At 35.2% G+C, this 15884-nt stretch overlaps 7 protein-coding genes across 7 annotated transcripts; 2 read left to right on the plus strand and 5 right to left on the minus strand.

The window, feature by feature from the left end:
* Positions 1-485: 485 nt before the first annotated feature.
* RO3G_00521 (uncharacterized protein) lies at positions 486-1503 on the minus strand (the record flags this gene model as incomplete). The annotated part of the gene is made up of 3 exons (XM_067655112.1): positions 486-910; positions 1107-1137; positions 1246-1503. The coding sequence occupies 3 exons, from the start codon at positions 1501-1503 to the stop codon at positions 486-488; spliced, it is 714 nt and encodes a 237-aa protein (XP_067511213.1).
* Positions 1504-2609: 1106 nt separating this feature from the next.
* RO3G_00522 (chitin synthase 2) lies at positions 2610-5279 on the plus strand (the record flags this gene model as incomplete). Its single annotated transcript, XM_067655113.1, has 3 exons — positions 2610-2943; positions 3121-3224; positions 3279-5279. 3 exons carry the CDS (start codon positions 2610-2612, stop codon positions 5277-5279), a joined length of 2439 nt encoding a protein of 812 aa, XP_067511214.1.
* A 779-nt stretch (positions 5280-6058) lies between these two features.
* Positions 6059-8619, minus strand: RO3G_00523 (uncharacterized protein; the record flags this gene model as incomplete). The annotated part of the gene is made up of 2 exons (XM_067655114.1): positions 6059-8289; positions 8349-8619. 2 exons carry the CDS (start codon positions 8617-8619, stop codon positions 6059-6061), a joined length of 2502 nt encoding a protein of 833 aa, XP_067511215.1.
* Positions 8620-9408: 789 nt separating this feature from the next.
* On the minus strand, positions 9409-10305 carry RO3G_00524 (uncharacterized protein; the record flags this gene model as incomplete). Its single annotated transcript, XM_067655115.1, has 5 exons — positions 9409-9445; positions 9538-9834; positions 9889-10067; positions 10135-10173; positions 10222-10305. 5 exons carry the CDS (start codon positions 10303-10305, stop codon positions 9409-9411), a joined length of 636 nt encoding a protein of 211 aa, XP_067511216.1.
* Positions 10306-10811: 506 nt separating this feature from the next.
* On the plus strand, positions 10812-11520 carry RO3G_00525 (uncharacterized protein; the record flags this gene model as incomplete). The annotated part of the gene is made up of 3 exons (XM_067655116.1): positions 10812-10990; positions 11045-11074; positions 11211-11520. The coding sequence occupies 3 exons, from the start codon at positions 10812-10814 to the stop codon at positions 11518-11520; spliced, it is 519 nt and encodes a 172-aa protein (XP_067511217.1).
* A 409-nt stretch (positions 11521-11929) lies between these two features.
* RO3G_00526 (uncharacterized protein) lies at positions 11930-12199 on the minus strand (the record flags this gene model as incomplete). The annotated part of the gene is made up of 1 exon (XM_067655117.1): positions 11930-12199. The coding sequence occupies one exon, from the start codon at positions 12197-12199 to the stop codon at positions 11930-11932; it is 270 nt and encodes an 89-aa protein (XP_067511218.1).
* A 486-nt stretch (positions 12200-12685) lies between these two features.
* On the minus strand, positions 12686-14385 carry RO3G_00527 (uncharacterized protein; the record flags this gene model as incomplete). The annotated part of the gene is made up of 5 exons (XM_067655118.1): positions 12686-12926; positions 12992-13294; positions 13474-13814; positions 13863-14175; positions 14222-14385. The coding sequence occupies 5 exons, from the start codon at positions 14383-14385 to the stop codon at positions 12686-12688; spliced, it is 1362 nt and encodes a 453-aa protein (XP_067511219.1).
* Between the last annotated feature and the right edge of the window lie 1499 nt (positions 14386-15884).

Raw genomic sequence — 15884 nt, forward strand, 5'->3', positions numbered from 1 at the left:
TCACGTTTGTCATCCGAATGTGTCCCATTAGGAATCCCTATTGTAAAAAATAATAATAATAAATAATAATAACCTCCATGCTAAACATACTGCACTCAAATAATAAAACTTACTCAAGGATTGTATAAGTTATCTTTTGGATATCATTAAATGTAAACGACATGAAAAGCAACCATTTTTGTTTAAACGTTATATTTTATTAAATGTCCAATTGTGCGCTAAAAAAATAAAACAAATAAGTGTCCACACGGACTAGATCAATCCGTTTGGAGGTTTGACGTTTAGAAGAAAAAAAACCCTTCGGGTTCAAGGGTAAAACACGAGAAAGGAAAGTAGGGTGTATAGAGAAACATACAAAGTCAGTTAAATTGTTTCAGCCATTCAATTCGTTTTTGGCCATGAGGTGTCTTGCATGGGATGGTTGTATAGTGTTGTAGTTGATCTAATTCATGGAGGATAGAACATATAACGGGTCATCGGCAGGTTCAGGACAAAGCAATACTAGAGAGAACAAATGTGCGTGTCAAAAGCATATTCAAAAAAAAAGATATAGGGCCAGCTATTGTTTCAGGCATACAGAGACGGCGATGCATATTGAGGCAGCTGATGGCGTGACGTCTTGACAGGTTGTTGTTGGGATGGTAAGGGTAGGGTTTGAGAGCACCATCTGGCAACCAACCAAGGCGCCATCGTATACATCGACTTCTTTCTTCATGAGTCATTGGTAGCCACGAGATAGGATCGAGAGTGATTGCTGGTCGACAGCTGGATAGTAGTCTGGAGTTCTTACCTTGGATCTGTTTTTCAAAGTTAGAATGGAGGAATTTCTTTTTTATTGCTCTAAAGTCTTGGGTATCTAAGTCGGTTATTGTCGGCGGCATCATTCTCCACAGAGCGGTTTTTTGATAGTCTATACCATTGATGACCTCTTGCGTAATGTATGTGTGGCATTAAGCGATACAGAAGTGTGTCCTCAGGTAAAGATAATGAAAGAAAGAGGAATTGGGCTTGCAGGATAGCTACTCTTTCTTTCATTGTGGGTAACTTAGTCAAATGGAGCATCATCTTGGTAGATGTTCTCTAGACGCACCGTAGATCTTACTTACTCATTTGTCTTGTGCCTCTTAAAGCTTTCAACTAAGTGTGATTGAGGCAGTTGATAGCTATGTCATATTCCATTTGTGGCCGAACTATTTGAGCATAAAATCGAGAGCATAGGAGCTTGGAGAACCCATATGGATTTACCCCAATAGAAGATAGGACATTCATCGTAGACATGGCTTTGAAAATATTGCTTTGAACAAGATTCTCCAGATCAAGGTAGCCGCCTAGTTTGAAGGATGTTCCTAGGTAAGTAAAAGTTGTCGCTTGAGATAGAACTTGGTCATAGATCGCATATTCTATTGTTCGTGGTTGGTTATCCAAGATGACGCATTTTGAAGGATTCCACCGGTATCCCATTTGCATACTGTGTTCTGCACATTTTCGTAGTAGGTCAACCATTGTTGAGCTGTTGGTTATTAGAACCACATCATCCGCATAGAGTAAGCAATTCAAGAGTGGTGCTAACTGTAATGGTGGTGTATCATCCTCTATACAACCAGTTATAATTTTTTGCAATCGACATTTTCATTTTTCTGTGACCGACATTTACTTTTTGTAACCGACAATATCCATCAGCCGGACTGTATACAACTAAATCTGCCATAGCTTTATATACATAATAGCATAAAAGTATGATCTGATAGTAAAGAATAGTACGATATGATTATTCACGAATAAAAAAAGCAGGAGAAAATAAAAAACTGTAGATAGTAGTAAACTATCTAACCATGGATTATTTTGTTCATCTTCAGATGAACAACAATAAACAATAAGCAGCCATAACCAACGTCCAATCGCGTTAAGATGCATTTTTTGAAACCATCAAAATGAAGCATAAATAAATGGTTGCAATGAAAACCTTAAAAATGCATAAAAAGTAAAATAAGAAATGAAAATCCCGTTTCTATGAAAAGCATTGTGTAACATAACCAATGCAAAGCTCACACTTACATTGTACCCTCTCATAGACAACAGCAATGCCTACTGCTTATGAAAAGGGGATTTATTTGACAAATAGGTCACACAATTTGCGGGCATCAGAATGCTTTTGAATTATCCGTGCACTGTCTTATTCAGTGCCTAGTTCATACAAAGAAACTATAGCTATGCATAAATAGAACATGAACTGTTTATTATTCAATCCTTCACAGTCTCAAAAGCATCATACTTGCAATCACTACAGTATTTAGTTATTACTAAAAAAATATAAAAGTGTATGATTGCATTATTAATCCTTAATTGGATATGTGTAGCTTTTGAATGTTAACAGATATTATTTCTACCAGAATTCCATAGTGGTTTTCAAGAATAAATCATTATTTTTAGAACAATGCAAGAATTTTCTTGTTTGTTGCTATTGTTTTAATCTCAGATCTTAACGTGGCTGGTTTATGCCAAGCGTCCAATAGCAAGTTACACAACAATGGTTGATATAAAAGTACCTGTGAAAAACAAAAGACTTTTTTTTTTATTATTATTTCTTTTTCCTTTATTCCTCTCATCAAATGTATCCTGGAGTTCCACGACCAGATCATGAACAATTCCCACTTCATGATACTCAATTCTCTTATCAACCACCAGTTCATAACACATCATTTGGAGATACTTACCAAGAAGAACAACCACAACCTTTCTATGACAATCAACCTTTATTAACTTCTCCTCCTTATCCTCCAGTCCATAGACCACCAAATCCTGCAGTCAGATCTCCTTATCCTCCATACCAGAATCCAGGATCTCCAAGTCCTGGTATACCTGGTAATTTAAACCATTTACCACCTTCACCTACTATGCACTATGGTCAAGCACCAAGGCGTCAACCTCGTCGTTATAAAACCAGTAAGAAAATATAAAAATATTCCCGAAAATAAAGTAGACTAAATGAGAATTAAATACTAGCGAGGCAAGTCAAGTTGACAAAGGGTAATTTAGTGTTGGATTGTCCAGTACCAACAGCTTATTTAAAAGACGTTCCTATTAAAGACGGCAAAGAATTTACTCACATGCGCTATACAGCCGCTACTTGTGATCCAAAGGACTTTGTAGCAGATGGTTATACACTTCGACAGCCCATGTTGGAAAGAAAAACAGAGCTGTTTATTGTATTAACAATGTATAATGTAAAGTGTTAGCATATACAAAAATATAAAAAAGTTTTAATGTTTTTTACATAGGAAGACGAAGTATTATTTACTCGTACAATGCATGGTGTAATGAAAAATATTGCACACCTTTGTACTAGAGATCGATCTAGAACTTGGGGTCCTAATGGTTGGGAAAAAGTGGTTGTCTGTATTGTATCGGATGGTCGTAATAAAATCAATCAGCGAACATTGTCCGTTTTAGCACTTTTAGGCGTTTATCAAGATGGTGTGGCAAAAAATATCGTGCATGGCAAACCGGTCACTGCTCACATTTACGAATACACAACGCAAATCTCTGTGGACCCTCACATGGAAGTCAAGAAGGCAGGATCCAAAAGTGTTGTTCCTTGTCAATTGCTGTTTTGCCTGAAAGAAAAAAATCAAAAAAAGATCAACTCTCATCGTTGGTTCTTTCAAGCGTTTGGTCCAGTTATTGATCCCCATGTGTGTGTGTTGATTGATGTTGGCACAAGGCCTGGTGGAACCTCCATTTATCACCTTTGGAAAGCTTTTGATATAAATTCTAACATTGCTGGTGCCTGTGGTGAAATCCGCGCGATGGCTGGCACAGCAGGTGTGGCACTATTGAATCCCCTGGTTGCAGCGCAAAATTTTGAATATAAGATGTCTAACATTCTAGATAAGCCTCTCGAGAGCGTTTTTGGCTACATCTCTGTCTTACCCGGTGCTTTCTCGGCTTACCGCTATAGAGCACTTCAGAATGATGTTAATGGACATGGACCTCTAGAAAAATACTTTTTGGGTGAAACACAACATGGCGGTGATGCAGACATATTTACAGCAAACATGTACTTGGCTGAAGATCGTATTTTATGCTATGAGCTGGTTGCCAAGAAAGAGGCCAATTGGGTTTTGCATTATGTGTCGAGCTCATATGGTGAAACAGATGTGCCTGACAAAGTAGATGAATTTATTTCTCAAAGAAGACGTTGGTTAAATGGTTCTTTTTTTGCTGGTGTTTATGCTTTGTACCATTGGCGTAAAGTATGGGCATCTGATCATTCTTATATACGTAAAATGATGTTTATGCTTGAAGACATTTACAACACTTATAACTTGATCTTTTCGTGGTTTGCTTTGGGTAACTTTTATCTCACCTTCTTCATCCTAACAAAAGCTCTTGGCAACGGTGTCACTGACTCCGACACCCTTTCAAGCAGACCTTTTAGTGCCAATACTGGCGAAATATTACATACCATTTTAAATTATATTTATATTATCTTGATCGTCGTTCAATTCATTATCGCCATGGGTAACCGCCCTCAAGGCTCAAAACTTGCATACACTGGTTCTATGATCTTCTTTGCCATCTTAATGATTTACATGATGTTTGCTGCTATCTGGATTACTGTTATAGGTGTTCGAGAAGTGATAGGTAGCTCAAATGGTCAAATCGTTGGGATGCTAGAACAAACTGCATTTAGAAATATCATCATCTCACTCTGTGCAACATATGTTATGTACTTTGTATCAAGCTTCCTGTTCCTTGATCCATGGCATATGTTTTCCAGCTTCATTCAGTACATTCTCTTGTCTCCCAGCTATACAAACGTACTCAATATATATGCTTTTTGTAATACACATGATGTGTCTTGGGGTACAAAAGGTGATAATACAGTGGCTACTGATTTAGGTGTAGTCAAAGCCAAGAAGGATGGTTCAGGTGACTTGGCAGTTGAAATAGAAGTCCCAGTTGAAGAAAAGGACATTAATGCTGCTTATATTGATGCACAAGTAGAATTGACAAAGAAGGTCGAACCAGAGAAATCACATCGTGATGCTAAAACGAAACAAGAGGATTATTATCGTTCTTTCCGTACTCGTCTTGTCTTGGCTTGGATCCTCTCAAATCTGATTCTTGTAGTCATTATTGCAAATCCATCAATTATCACTGTCGACAATAAAGCCTCTACTTATCTAGGATTTATTCTTTGGTCTGTGGCAGCTTTATCGGTTATCAGATTTACTGGTTCAACTCTTTATCTCATCTTTAAGATCTTTACTGGCTAAATCATAATATGTATTTTATTATAATTCTCTTTCAACCTTTATGTAATTAATTAAATAAAACTACTTTGTATACATTCTATATCAGTTTAAGTCTTGTTAATATTGCTACTTAAACAATTGCCTTATATGGCAATTGTGGAACCAGTAATACAAAGTTCCAATTGTTCCTGCTTTTACGAACATCTTATACAATGCTCAAATTACCACTATAGGCCGTGTTGCTGTTCATCTAGACAATGTGCTTACCCGTAATCAATTTTACATGAAATTTCCTAAGGAAAACAGAAAACTTTTACTTTTTTGGTGCAATCTTCCTATCTCAAACAAACCTAGGCATGATATTTGTTATGATACTATTGAAACTGTTAAAGAAGAGCTAAAATAAATACTATATAATTAAAGCTCTATATATTCCATTCCTTGCTTGGAAATACATTTCATCAACTGTGAATCATAGTTAAATGACGGAGAGAGAGGTATTGAAGGAAAGTATGAAATTTATACAATAGAACTAAGAAAAATCATGAGAATATCTTGAGTTTGAGAGTGCCAGAGCATAGTATACAACTAAAATAGTCAAGTATGGTATTGGTAAATCATAGGACGTTGGAGGATGCTTTATCATTATTCTTTTCTTCTCTTCTCTTCTTCTCATGTTGCACTAAACTCAAAGATAATAATGCGTATTGATTTTTTTAACAAAGAAGGAACTTTATGAATCTCAAAATAATTATATGAACATTTCATGATTTTTTATTTAACAAGTATAAATATTTAACTTATTTTTTGCTTTTAGTTCTCTTTCTTTTGTTTTTTTTACGCTTGTTAGATGCTGCCTTTTGGTTGGGTGTTGTTTGTGTGTCTCTAGAGTCCTCATTCTTCTTTTCATCTTCCTCATCTTCCTCTTCTCCCTCAGTGGATTTAGCAGCCTCTTGTTGTACAGATTCTTGTATTTTGGGGATTTGTAAAATTTCAGAGGGCTCTTCCACCAGAACATCTTCAGGAGCAGAGGTCAAAGCCTCACTTGTAGGATCATCTAGTTGCTTTTGCCACATTTCATAATAAACACCTTCAATCTTATTTGCCAGCGCGCCCTGAATTAATTCTTCATGACTACCAGATTCTACCACTCGACCGTCCTTAATCACCAAAATCAAATCCGCATTGACAATGGTTGACAAACGGTGGGCTATCACAAGCGTAGTACGGTCTTTGGTCATCGCTGCTAGGGCTTCTTGGATATTACGTTCAGTAGTTGTATCTAATGCGCTTGTTGCTTCATCCAATAAAATAATGGATGGATTTTTTAAAATGGTTCTAGCAATGGCTACACGCTGCTTTTCACCACCACTAAGACGAAGCCCGCGTTCACCTACCTTTGTTTCATAGCCATCAGGGAAAGTGAGGATCTTGTCATGAATCTGTGCAGCCTTGGCTGCATTTTGAACGTCTTCATCAGATGCATTCACATCACCATATCGAATATTATACATGATGGTATCATTAAATAAGACAGTATCCTGGGGTACAACGCCAATGTTCTTACGCAAGGATGTTTGCTTCACTTTGGCAATATCTTGGCCATCAATGTAAATGTTTCCTGAATCAGGATCATAGAAACGGAAGAGTAAGCGAAGGATAGTGGATTTACCACCACCAGAGGGGCCCACAAGCGCTACTGTAGCGCCCTTGGGAATAGAGAAGGAGATGTTGTTTAATGCAGTTTGACGCTGATCGTATGAGAAGCAAACATTGTCAAAAACAACATGTCCTTCTGTCACAGTGAGTTCTCCCGCATCTTCAATATCTTTTACAGTCTCTTCTTCGTCAAAAAGATCAAACATTTTCTCCATATCAATGAAGTTCTGCTGAATCATGCGGTAATAAGTACCAAACCAATGAAGAGGTGTATAGAGTTGCATCATGTATACGTTGAATGTAACAAAGTTACCTGCAGTTAAACGACCTTGAGAAACTTCATAGGCAAATAAAAGTGATCCTGCAAGAAGACCACCTGTAATGACTGCATTTTGGGCAAGATTCAAGACATTCAAAGAAGCAGAGTTTTTGTAGTCAGCCTTTTGATATTCACCAATAGCTTGGTCATATCTATTAACTTCAAATGATTCTGCATTGTAATACTTAACAGTTTCAAAGTTTAATAAAGAATCCACTGCCTTTGAACGAGCAAAGTTATCAAGCTCGTTCATCTTACGCCGAAAAGATGTTCTCCACTCAGTCAAGGTAATGGTGGTATACAAATAAAGTGCCATAGTTACAAACACAATTACACCAAATGAGACAGAAAATTGAATAGAAAAGACGACGACTGCAACCAAAATGTTGGCCAAAGCTGGGAATATTTGGAAAACGATTTGAGATAACAGTTGTACAATACTATTTGTGCCTCGATCCACCACGCGAAGTACTTCTCCTGTCTTTCGATTGATGTGAAAGTGAAGTGATAGGCTGTGTAAATGAGCAAATAATTTAACAGAGATTTCACGAGTCGTATATTGTCCAACAGGAATCCACAAGTAGTTCTGTAATGCCTGAATGAGACCAGAACTGCCCTGCAAAAACTTGAAACCAACATAGGCACAGACAGCTACCCAAGCAAAAGTTTGAGGATCTCGATTGAATTGATCAACAACATAACCTATCTGAAGCGGAGTAAATACGTTGATGACCAAGCCGAGTAACATGAGGAAGAAGCATAAAAAGACGAGTTGTTGTAATTTAAAATTGTTATGAGGCCATATGAAAGGCAATACACGTGTAAGCTTGTTCCAAAATCCTTCATTCTCTTTTTTTGATTGCTTGCTGGTTGATAAATCTTGAGCAATCGTTCCATAGTTGGATTGGGAGGATAAAAGTGGTTCAGCAGCTGGGATATGGCGTTTTGTGTATAATAATTGAATAATAGAGAAAATGAAGGAGAAAAGTTCGAGTGTGTAACGGGTAATGAAGATTCCAAGTAATGCGTGATCATATATATTGAAGCTAGTACCTATAAATAATAAACGTCAATATGCATATAATACATTATTTATTAAAGTTATCCTTTACCTGGTTCAGGCTTGTAAAAGCCCATCGTCCAAAACCAACCAATAACAGTCTCTGCAATGGCAGCTAAGGCAAAGAATAAATATTGGAGCCAATACCATTTTGAAAACTTGTGTGATTCATCCATTAAGCAAACCAAAGATACAACCCATGCAACCCAAGATAGAGCTGTATAATAGAGAAGCATGATTGGCAAGTTTTCGGAATCGACTACTACTCGAAGCACAATTACAACGGCATCAAACAAGAAAGAGATTGTGATAAGACATGCCATTATGACAATCAGTTTAGATAACGGTGACAATCTTTTTTCTCTTGGAACAAAAGAACTTGAAATATCTTGCCATGGAACTTGCTTTATGTTTAAATAACGAATGAATCCAACGATTACTATGAAAAGAGATAATAAGGTAGGCGTCCAAAATAAAGGAGTTGATATTGTAAATTCTCCACTAGAATAAGTTGGCGGAAAAGGATTCTCTTTGATCGACAACATACTAAAGCAGATTGTTGTAGACAAGGAAGAAATTAGAAAAAAATCTTTCTTTCAAACATCACGGAGATTTAAAAGCTAGTTACAAAAAAGGTTAATTGGTTCGTCATGTCCTCTTTAATGCTCCTTGTATCTCCTCCTTACTTTAAATACACTGTCTCCTCATTATAATATAAAAAAGCCGAATGGATTAGAAAACTATGGCTCATAGATTTTATAAGTGTAATTATTTGAAATATTTCGGTATCAAACTGTCTACTCGTTGCGTCAACAAGCATTTGCACATAAGCATGAGTTACGTTAGTGTATCATTGTCAGCTTTGATAAACTGTTGAGTAAACTAATTTGCCACAATAACTATCCTATTACTGCTTTAGTAATATAATCTTTAATATATACAAAAAGCTCATGATATTTGATTTTTATTGACCAAAAAAAGGCAGTATCATTTACATCTCATAGTCATCCTAATGCTTAGTTTCTTTATCTTTTTGTAATGAATTACAACTTGAAAAACTTGATGTTTATCTAACATGGCAATAGTTAGTTTATTTGATAATTTATCTTCAATTAAACGGACTTCAATTGAAAGATTACGTGACAGTCACTATTACGAAAACATAGTGCACGATAAGCAAATTGAGAATATATCAATGACAAGCAAAGTCACCCTCTGAGGTTTTATTAAGTAAACTTTACAATTTGGTACTCAAATACTCTTTCCATTGATCAAGTTCCCAACCAGATGAGACACTATCATCACGGATACCATCTAATAATAAGGTGGGACTAACGTGAATACCATTTTGACGACCAAGCTTGATAAATAATTTCAAGTCATTAGTAATCTTATTTCCTGCATTCTTAGGTTCACCCGTTCCATTGAATAAAAGTTCAAGGACCTTATCAGATGGAACTCCTACTGTTTCTGCCAACTTGGCTAATTCTTTGGCTATTTCTCTGCGAGATTTTGTTTCCAATGCTTCATCAAAGTATCTATTCAATTTAAATAAGTTTCTAAAGTCTAAACAATAAAAGTTCGAAATTTACTCTTTTTGATGTTCGAATAACGCGTCTGAGAATTCGAAAAACTTCTTATCATTAATTTTTTCAACTGCGATTGCAGCTTCGTGAACAATAGTTGAAGAAGCATGCCAGGGTTGAACTTGTTGGCGAAAGATAAACTTGACTTTGTCGGGGTATGCTTGCTCAATGTATGGCCATACTTGCTATGAGATATTTTTTACTTGAGTTAGTTTTCTTTTAGTTATCTTTATCACTTTTTTTTTCTTTTACTTCGCGAATTTTCTTGTAAATTTTGGCAGAAAAAGGACACTATTAATATATTAAGTAAAGAAGCTTTAAAAAAAGTAATCTACTAACAACATAGTCCAAGTAGAGTTCAATAGTATGGGGAGCAAAGGCAGAACCTAAGCGATGACCAGAAAATTGGGGAGCTAAAGCCATTTTTAGAAGCTCTTTGTTTAAAACAGAAAAGTAAAGAAAAACAAACAGAAAAGTCCTTAAAGTAAAGCTTGTATTACGTCATTTTGTTTACTTTTGATAAAATACCTGTGTTCCATTTCAGTAATCAATATTATTCTGATAAACTTTTAATCTTTGTGTTTAGCTTTGAGTAACTCTTGTGTATGTGTGTTTTTATCTTTGAATTGTAAAAACAATAAACACATCGCTATTTTGCATTGGAAGCTCCATCACTAGAAAACTGAAAGTACATTATCTTCGCGTTTCAATGTCAGCTTAAACGTCCGCTTTAATGAGGGCGGCCAACATGTAGGCGTTCTTTCCTGATTGACACGTCATCGAATAATTTGGATTGTCGGATGGTTACGCGTCAAGTCAGCTTCCACTTTCTTTCTTTATAAAATAATACTTTATTCAACATGGTAAATCCTCTCAACCTCTTTGCAACTTGTATTATTAATGCTAACGCTCTCCATAAATAGTCAATTATGCAATATAATGGTGGCTCCGTAGTAGCCATGGTCGGTAAAGACTGTGTCGCTATTGCTGCAGATAAACGTTTAGGTGCCCAATTCATGACAGTTTCCACTGATTTTCAAAAGATTTTTAAAGCAACTGACAAGACTTTTATTGGATTACCGGGATTAGCTACTGATGTACTCACACTGTATGTGTTCTTTTTGAAGTGATTGAATTTACTCACAAATTTCCTTTGTAACAGTGCAGATCGATTCCGTTTTAAGACAAACATGTACAAAATGCGTGAAGAGAGAGAAATTGAACCAAAAACACTAGCTCACATGGTTTCCTCCACCTTATATGAAAAGAAGGTATAGCAAAGAATAAATTAACCTGAAAAAGCTCATCCTTTTAATCACATAATATAGATTTGGACCTTATTTTGTCGAACCAGTCGTTGCGGGTTTAGGAAAAGATAATAAGCCATTTATTTGTGCTATGGATTTGATTGGATGTATCAATTTTGCAAAAGACTTTGTTGTTAGTGGAACAGCTGGACCTAACTTGTATGGAATGTGTGAATCTCTTTGGGAACCAGATCTTGAACCTGAGGATCTCTTTGAAACAATTTCTCAAGCATTATTAAACGCACAGGATAGAGATGCTCTTTCAGGATGGGGTGCTGTTGTTTATGTCATGCAAGTATCATTTAGAAATTTCCTAATTCTTTATAACTAACAAAATGTATAGAACACCTACTGAAGTCACTGTTCGCAGCCTCAAAGCTCGTCAGGTAAGAAAAAGAACTTATTCTTATTATGAAGAAGATAAAACTAACGTATTTATATGATGTAGGATTAAACAACAATTTCATTTCGCAGATATATAAAAAAATAAAAGCTTTATTCATGAAAACGCAATATTCTTTGACAATTCATGTGCTTCTTTTTGGAAAACTATCCCAAGACCCATATTAAATGCGAGTCTGTATTTTGTATTCATATTTATTTACTGTATAGCATGGCTATCATTTAAATATGCCTATATTTAAGTAAATCCACTTGCGTTAATTTTTATTGATTTGTAAATATGAAGCGACTTTTGCATCAAATATTTTCTACAGCATGATATGAGAATAGACAAGCGGTTATTTTTTTGTGTTATAATTTTGGATTACCTTCAAGCCTTCTGCGTCTTTGTACACAGTAGAGGATTCTTCGTTAAAAGCTTTTGCATTTTCGAACATCAAGTGAAAATCAGATTGGAACTCTTCAATGGATTTATAATAACCAGAATAGATGCGCTTCTTAATATCACGCATACATATGGGCTTCTTGATTATTTTATAGTACAATGGATATATATCCTCTTGTACAATGTCTAAAAATGCTGCGCACCGTTTGCGCAACTGACCCATTTTTTCATCTTTGATAACACATTGTTCAACTTCGCTATAACAAGAGACTAACGTATAAAAGAGCTCCTGATCACATATATTTGACAGATCCAGCTCATCTACTGATGCGCTTCTACATATTCTTTTGGTGCTTTTTTCTGATTTTGCTGTTTGTGAATTCCGTTCTTTTGAGTAAGTAACTTGATCTATCGGCATTTTTCGCTTATTATTGGGCTGCATATGCTTCACATCAAAGATATCCTTTCCTCCTTTTATATATAACACTTCCTTAGGTAGCTCGTCTTCTTGAATTAATCTTTTTCTCATATCTGCTTCTTTTTCCATATCAATTTGTTTGAAAAATTCCAAATCTTTATCTGATCGCTTAAGCATGTTGTTAAGATGGTAATCACTCATCTCTGTTTGACTATCTTCTTTTTCAGCTTCCATTATCTTATTTTCCAATAATGTTCTCTGCAGAAATTTATCTTAATTCTTCAAAAAAGCTCACAATGAACAGAATAATGTATTTGGATTTACCAACAAAGCTTCTCGGTCTTTTTCTGTGCTTCGATTATCAAACTTGCCAGCCTGTATTACTTTTCCGTCGATAGATAATTTATGCTGTGCTACTTCTAGTATTTTTTCTTCAATAGAATTTGAAGTAACGAAGCGGTAAATGTGCACAGGGTGCGTTTGACCTATACGATGAGCCCTTCCTTGTGCTTGTAAATCTTGATGTGGATTCCTAAAAATCAAGTGGTTTAAAGCTTTAAACTAGTATTTTCTTTTGCTCTCTCTTATAAGTATTACCAGTCAGAATCAAATAGGATAACAGTATCAGCAGTCTGTAAATTCAAACCTGTTCCACCTGCACGGGTACTCAAGAGAAAAATGAAGTAGGGAGAGGAGGGCTTATTAAACTGAGTTATTAACGTATACCTCTCATCAGCTTTGACAGAGCCATCTAGTCTTAAAAAACAATAACCTTTCCATGATAAATAGTCTTCCATGATGTTCATTACTTTGGTCATTTGGAAAAAGATCAGAACACGATGTCTTGTTTGTTGCAGCTTGGGAAGCATGCGATCCAACACTTCAAATTTACCACTGCATCTATAAATCAGCTCATTTGTTAATTTGTTTGGATTAATCACTCCTTCTACGTCTTCAAAAACAAAAGGATGGTTGCACACTTTTTTCAGTTCCATAATAAGATTATTTACGTGCTTCGGCTTTCTATAACTTAAAGCTTTAGTTTCTATGTACACATACTATTACTTAATTATGTTTACATTTTTATCATGTTGTGTCTATTTGCAAGTAATTTATCATTTTTTACAAGTTGATTTTGTATCTGAAGTTGCAATGAAGACATTTGACATTTAACAATATATTCAACTTTATCAGGTAATGAAACTTCTACATCTGTTTTTAATCTTCTTAATAAAAATGGCCTGAGTACTGTATGAAGTCTTTTGATAATCAAGAGCTGTTCTTCTTCGTTCAAGTCTGACTGGTCCGTGAAACCTTGAGTAATAAAAGGACTATTAAACCATTCTTCAAAGCTTTTGGAACTTTGAAATATTTTTGGTAACAAAAAATTTAACAAAGCCCAAAGCTCAGGCAAGTTATTCTGTTAAGATGTTTATCAATGAATAGATACCCTTCAAATCATTCCTACCTGAAGAGGTGTTCCAGATAATATTAGACGATGCTTTGACTTGTATTCTTTTCGTAAACAAATAGATACTTTTGAATTGATATTTTTCATGCGATGTCCCTCATCTATAATGATGTATAACCATTCAACTTGAGCTAAGATTTGTTGATCTTTTGTAGCCAGTTCAAAAGTTGTGAGAATGACTTGACAATCGTTTTCTGCACTAAAGATGTTCAGTCCTAGTTTCTTTCGAGCTTTTGGTTTTCCCACATAAGCAATCTTCTTTATTCCTGGTGACCATTTATCAAATTCAGAATCCCAATTCGACAGTGTCCTATAAAAAACTAATTCATATACGATAAACAGCGAAGCCAACTTACGAAAGAGGTGCAATAATAAGAAACGGACCATTTGTCTTCTTTGTCTCGATGAGGTAGCTGATTAAAGCAATTGTTTGAATTGTCTTTCCTAATCCCATTTCATCCGCAAGAATACCGTTGATATAATTATTATAAAGAGAGATCATCCATTCAAGTCCCTTCATTTGATAATCTTTTAATTGGCCACCTGTCATCATCTTCGGGTGATGCACCGTCTCCTTGATGTAATGTATTTGGTCATAATAATTGTTCTAGAGAGCTTTCAATAAGAAGTATCTCGAATATGTTTTTTGTACTTACATGCTCTTGATTATTGGTAAGTTTAAATTCATGTGTCTTTTTTATCGACTTCTGCTGCTTGAAAACAGAATGTGTTATCGCCTGCAAAAACTCGTCTGTTTGTTTTAGTATGTCATTCAGACGAATCCTTTTTGTTTGTTCGATCAATTTCAAATACATTTTTTCATTATTTTTCTTTAATGACAACATGCGTTTCTTTCTCAAACGAAGTTCATGAGACTCAAAACGATTGTGGAATCGGATGACGAGATTACTGATACCATTGATATGCTCTTTTCTTTTTTTTTGAAGAGATATAAATGTACTAAAATGTTCCATTATTGGTTTTGAGTTTGTGTTGGTTTCCGATTCCTGAGTTTCGAGTTGCTCTTTTGAATGAATGCTGAACTTATCGGGTAGGTTGACTAGTGGCTTTCGCTTACTGTACTTTTGATTTGTGTCTAAACATGTTGTAGAATTTCTTGAGGCGGAGACAAGCTTGGTTTGAGTTTTTTTTTGCTTTTCATATAATGTGGTTGATTTGGCTTTCAATTGATAATTTGTATTCAATGGTTTGCTTTCTAAGGCATGTCTTTGATGTTGCATATGATTGACTAGCTTACCAAATTGTTCATTTATCTTTTGTAGGGGATCCATAGTGAAGGTGAACAAATTATTTTTTGTATCAATGTTCTCTGCAAATGGCCAGTTTTCGAGTTGAGGTGACGGAGAATGATATTCGCTCTGGAAAGGAGCCAGAACTTCCTTTTGCAATTCAAATGGAATTGGTAAGTCTTTAGATATCAGTTTATATGACATAATTTGATGCTTTAGAGCAAGTAGTTGCTTTTGTGTGAAAACAGTTGAAGAGAAGACTAAGTTTTGTTTAAATGATCAGAAATATCCTGATTACTTTCTTAAATCTACCTCTCTCTGTTGCTTCTTCTTCTTGTCTTTGTAACAAATGCGACATAGAAGACAGTAACTGTGGCAGGTCAGTGTTGTTTTCTATAGTAGCCCCGCTGAACAGAAGAACTTGTATTTTCTATGCAATAGCAATAGAAATAAAAAATATTAAGTAAGTCCTTATTAGAATTGGATGTATATTACCTGGAGTAGCGTAGATAATTCCAAAATATGTGTTTCAGAAACAGTACTTTGGCTATCTTCCATTGAGTTGTCTGACAAGAGGGAAAGAAAGAAGAAAATTAGCAACAAATAGCCATATGTTGCCTACTTTTTATTAGATAAACGAGCTAAAATTGATAAGCTATTTCTGTGGTTTAACTTGTCAATAATATGTAATTTATGTTCTTTTACTTTGCTTTTAACAAAAATCAGAATAAAACAAAAATAATTTAGAGTTTTTATTAACAAAGTAGCT

This window comes from Rhizopus delemar, genomic scaffold (genome assembly GCF_000149305.1).
Source record: "Rhizopus delemar RA 99-880 supercont3.1 genomic scaffold, whole genome shotgun sequence".
Taxonomy (NCBI): Eukaryota; Fungi; Mucoromycota; class Mucoromycetes; order Mucorales; family Rhizopodaceae; genus Rhizopus; species Rhizopus delemar.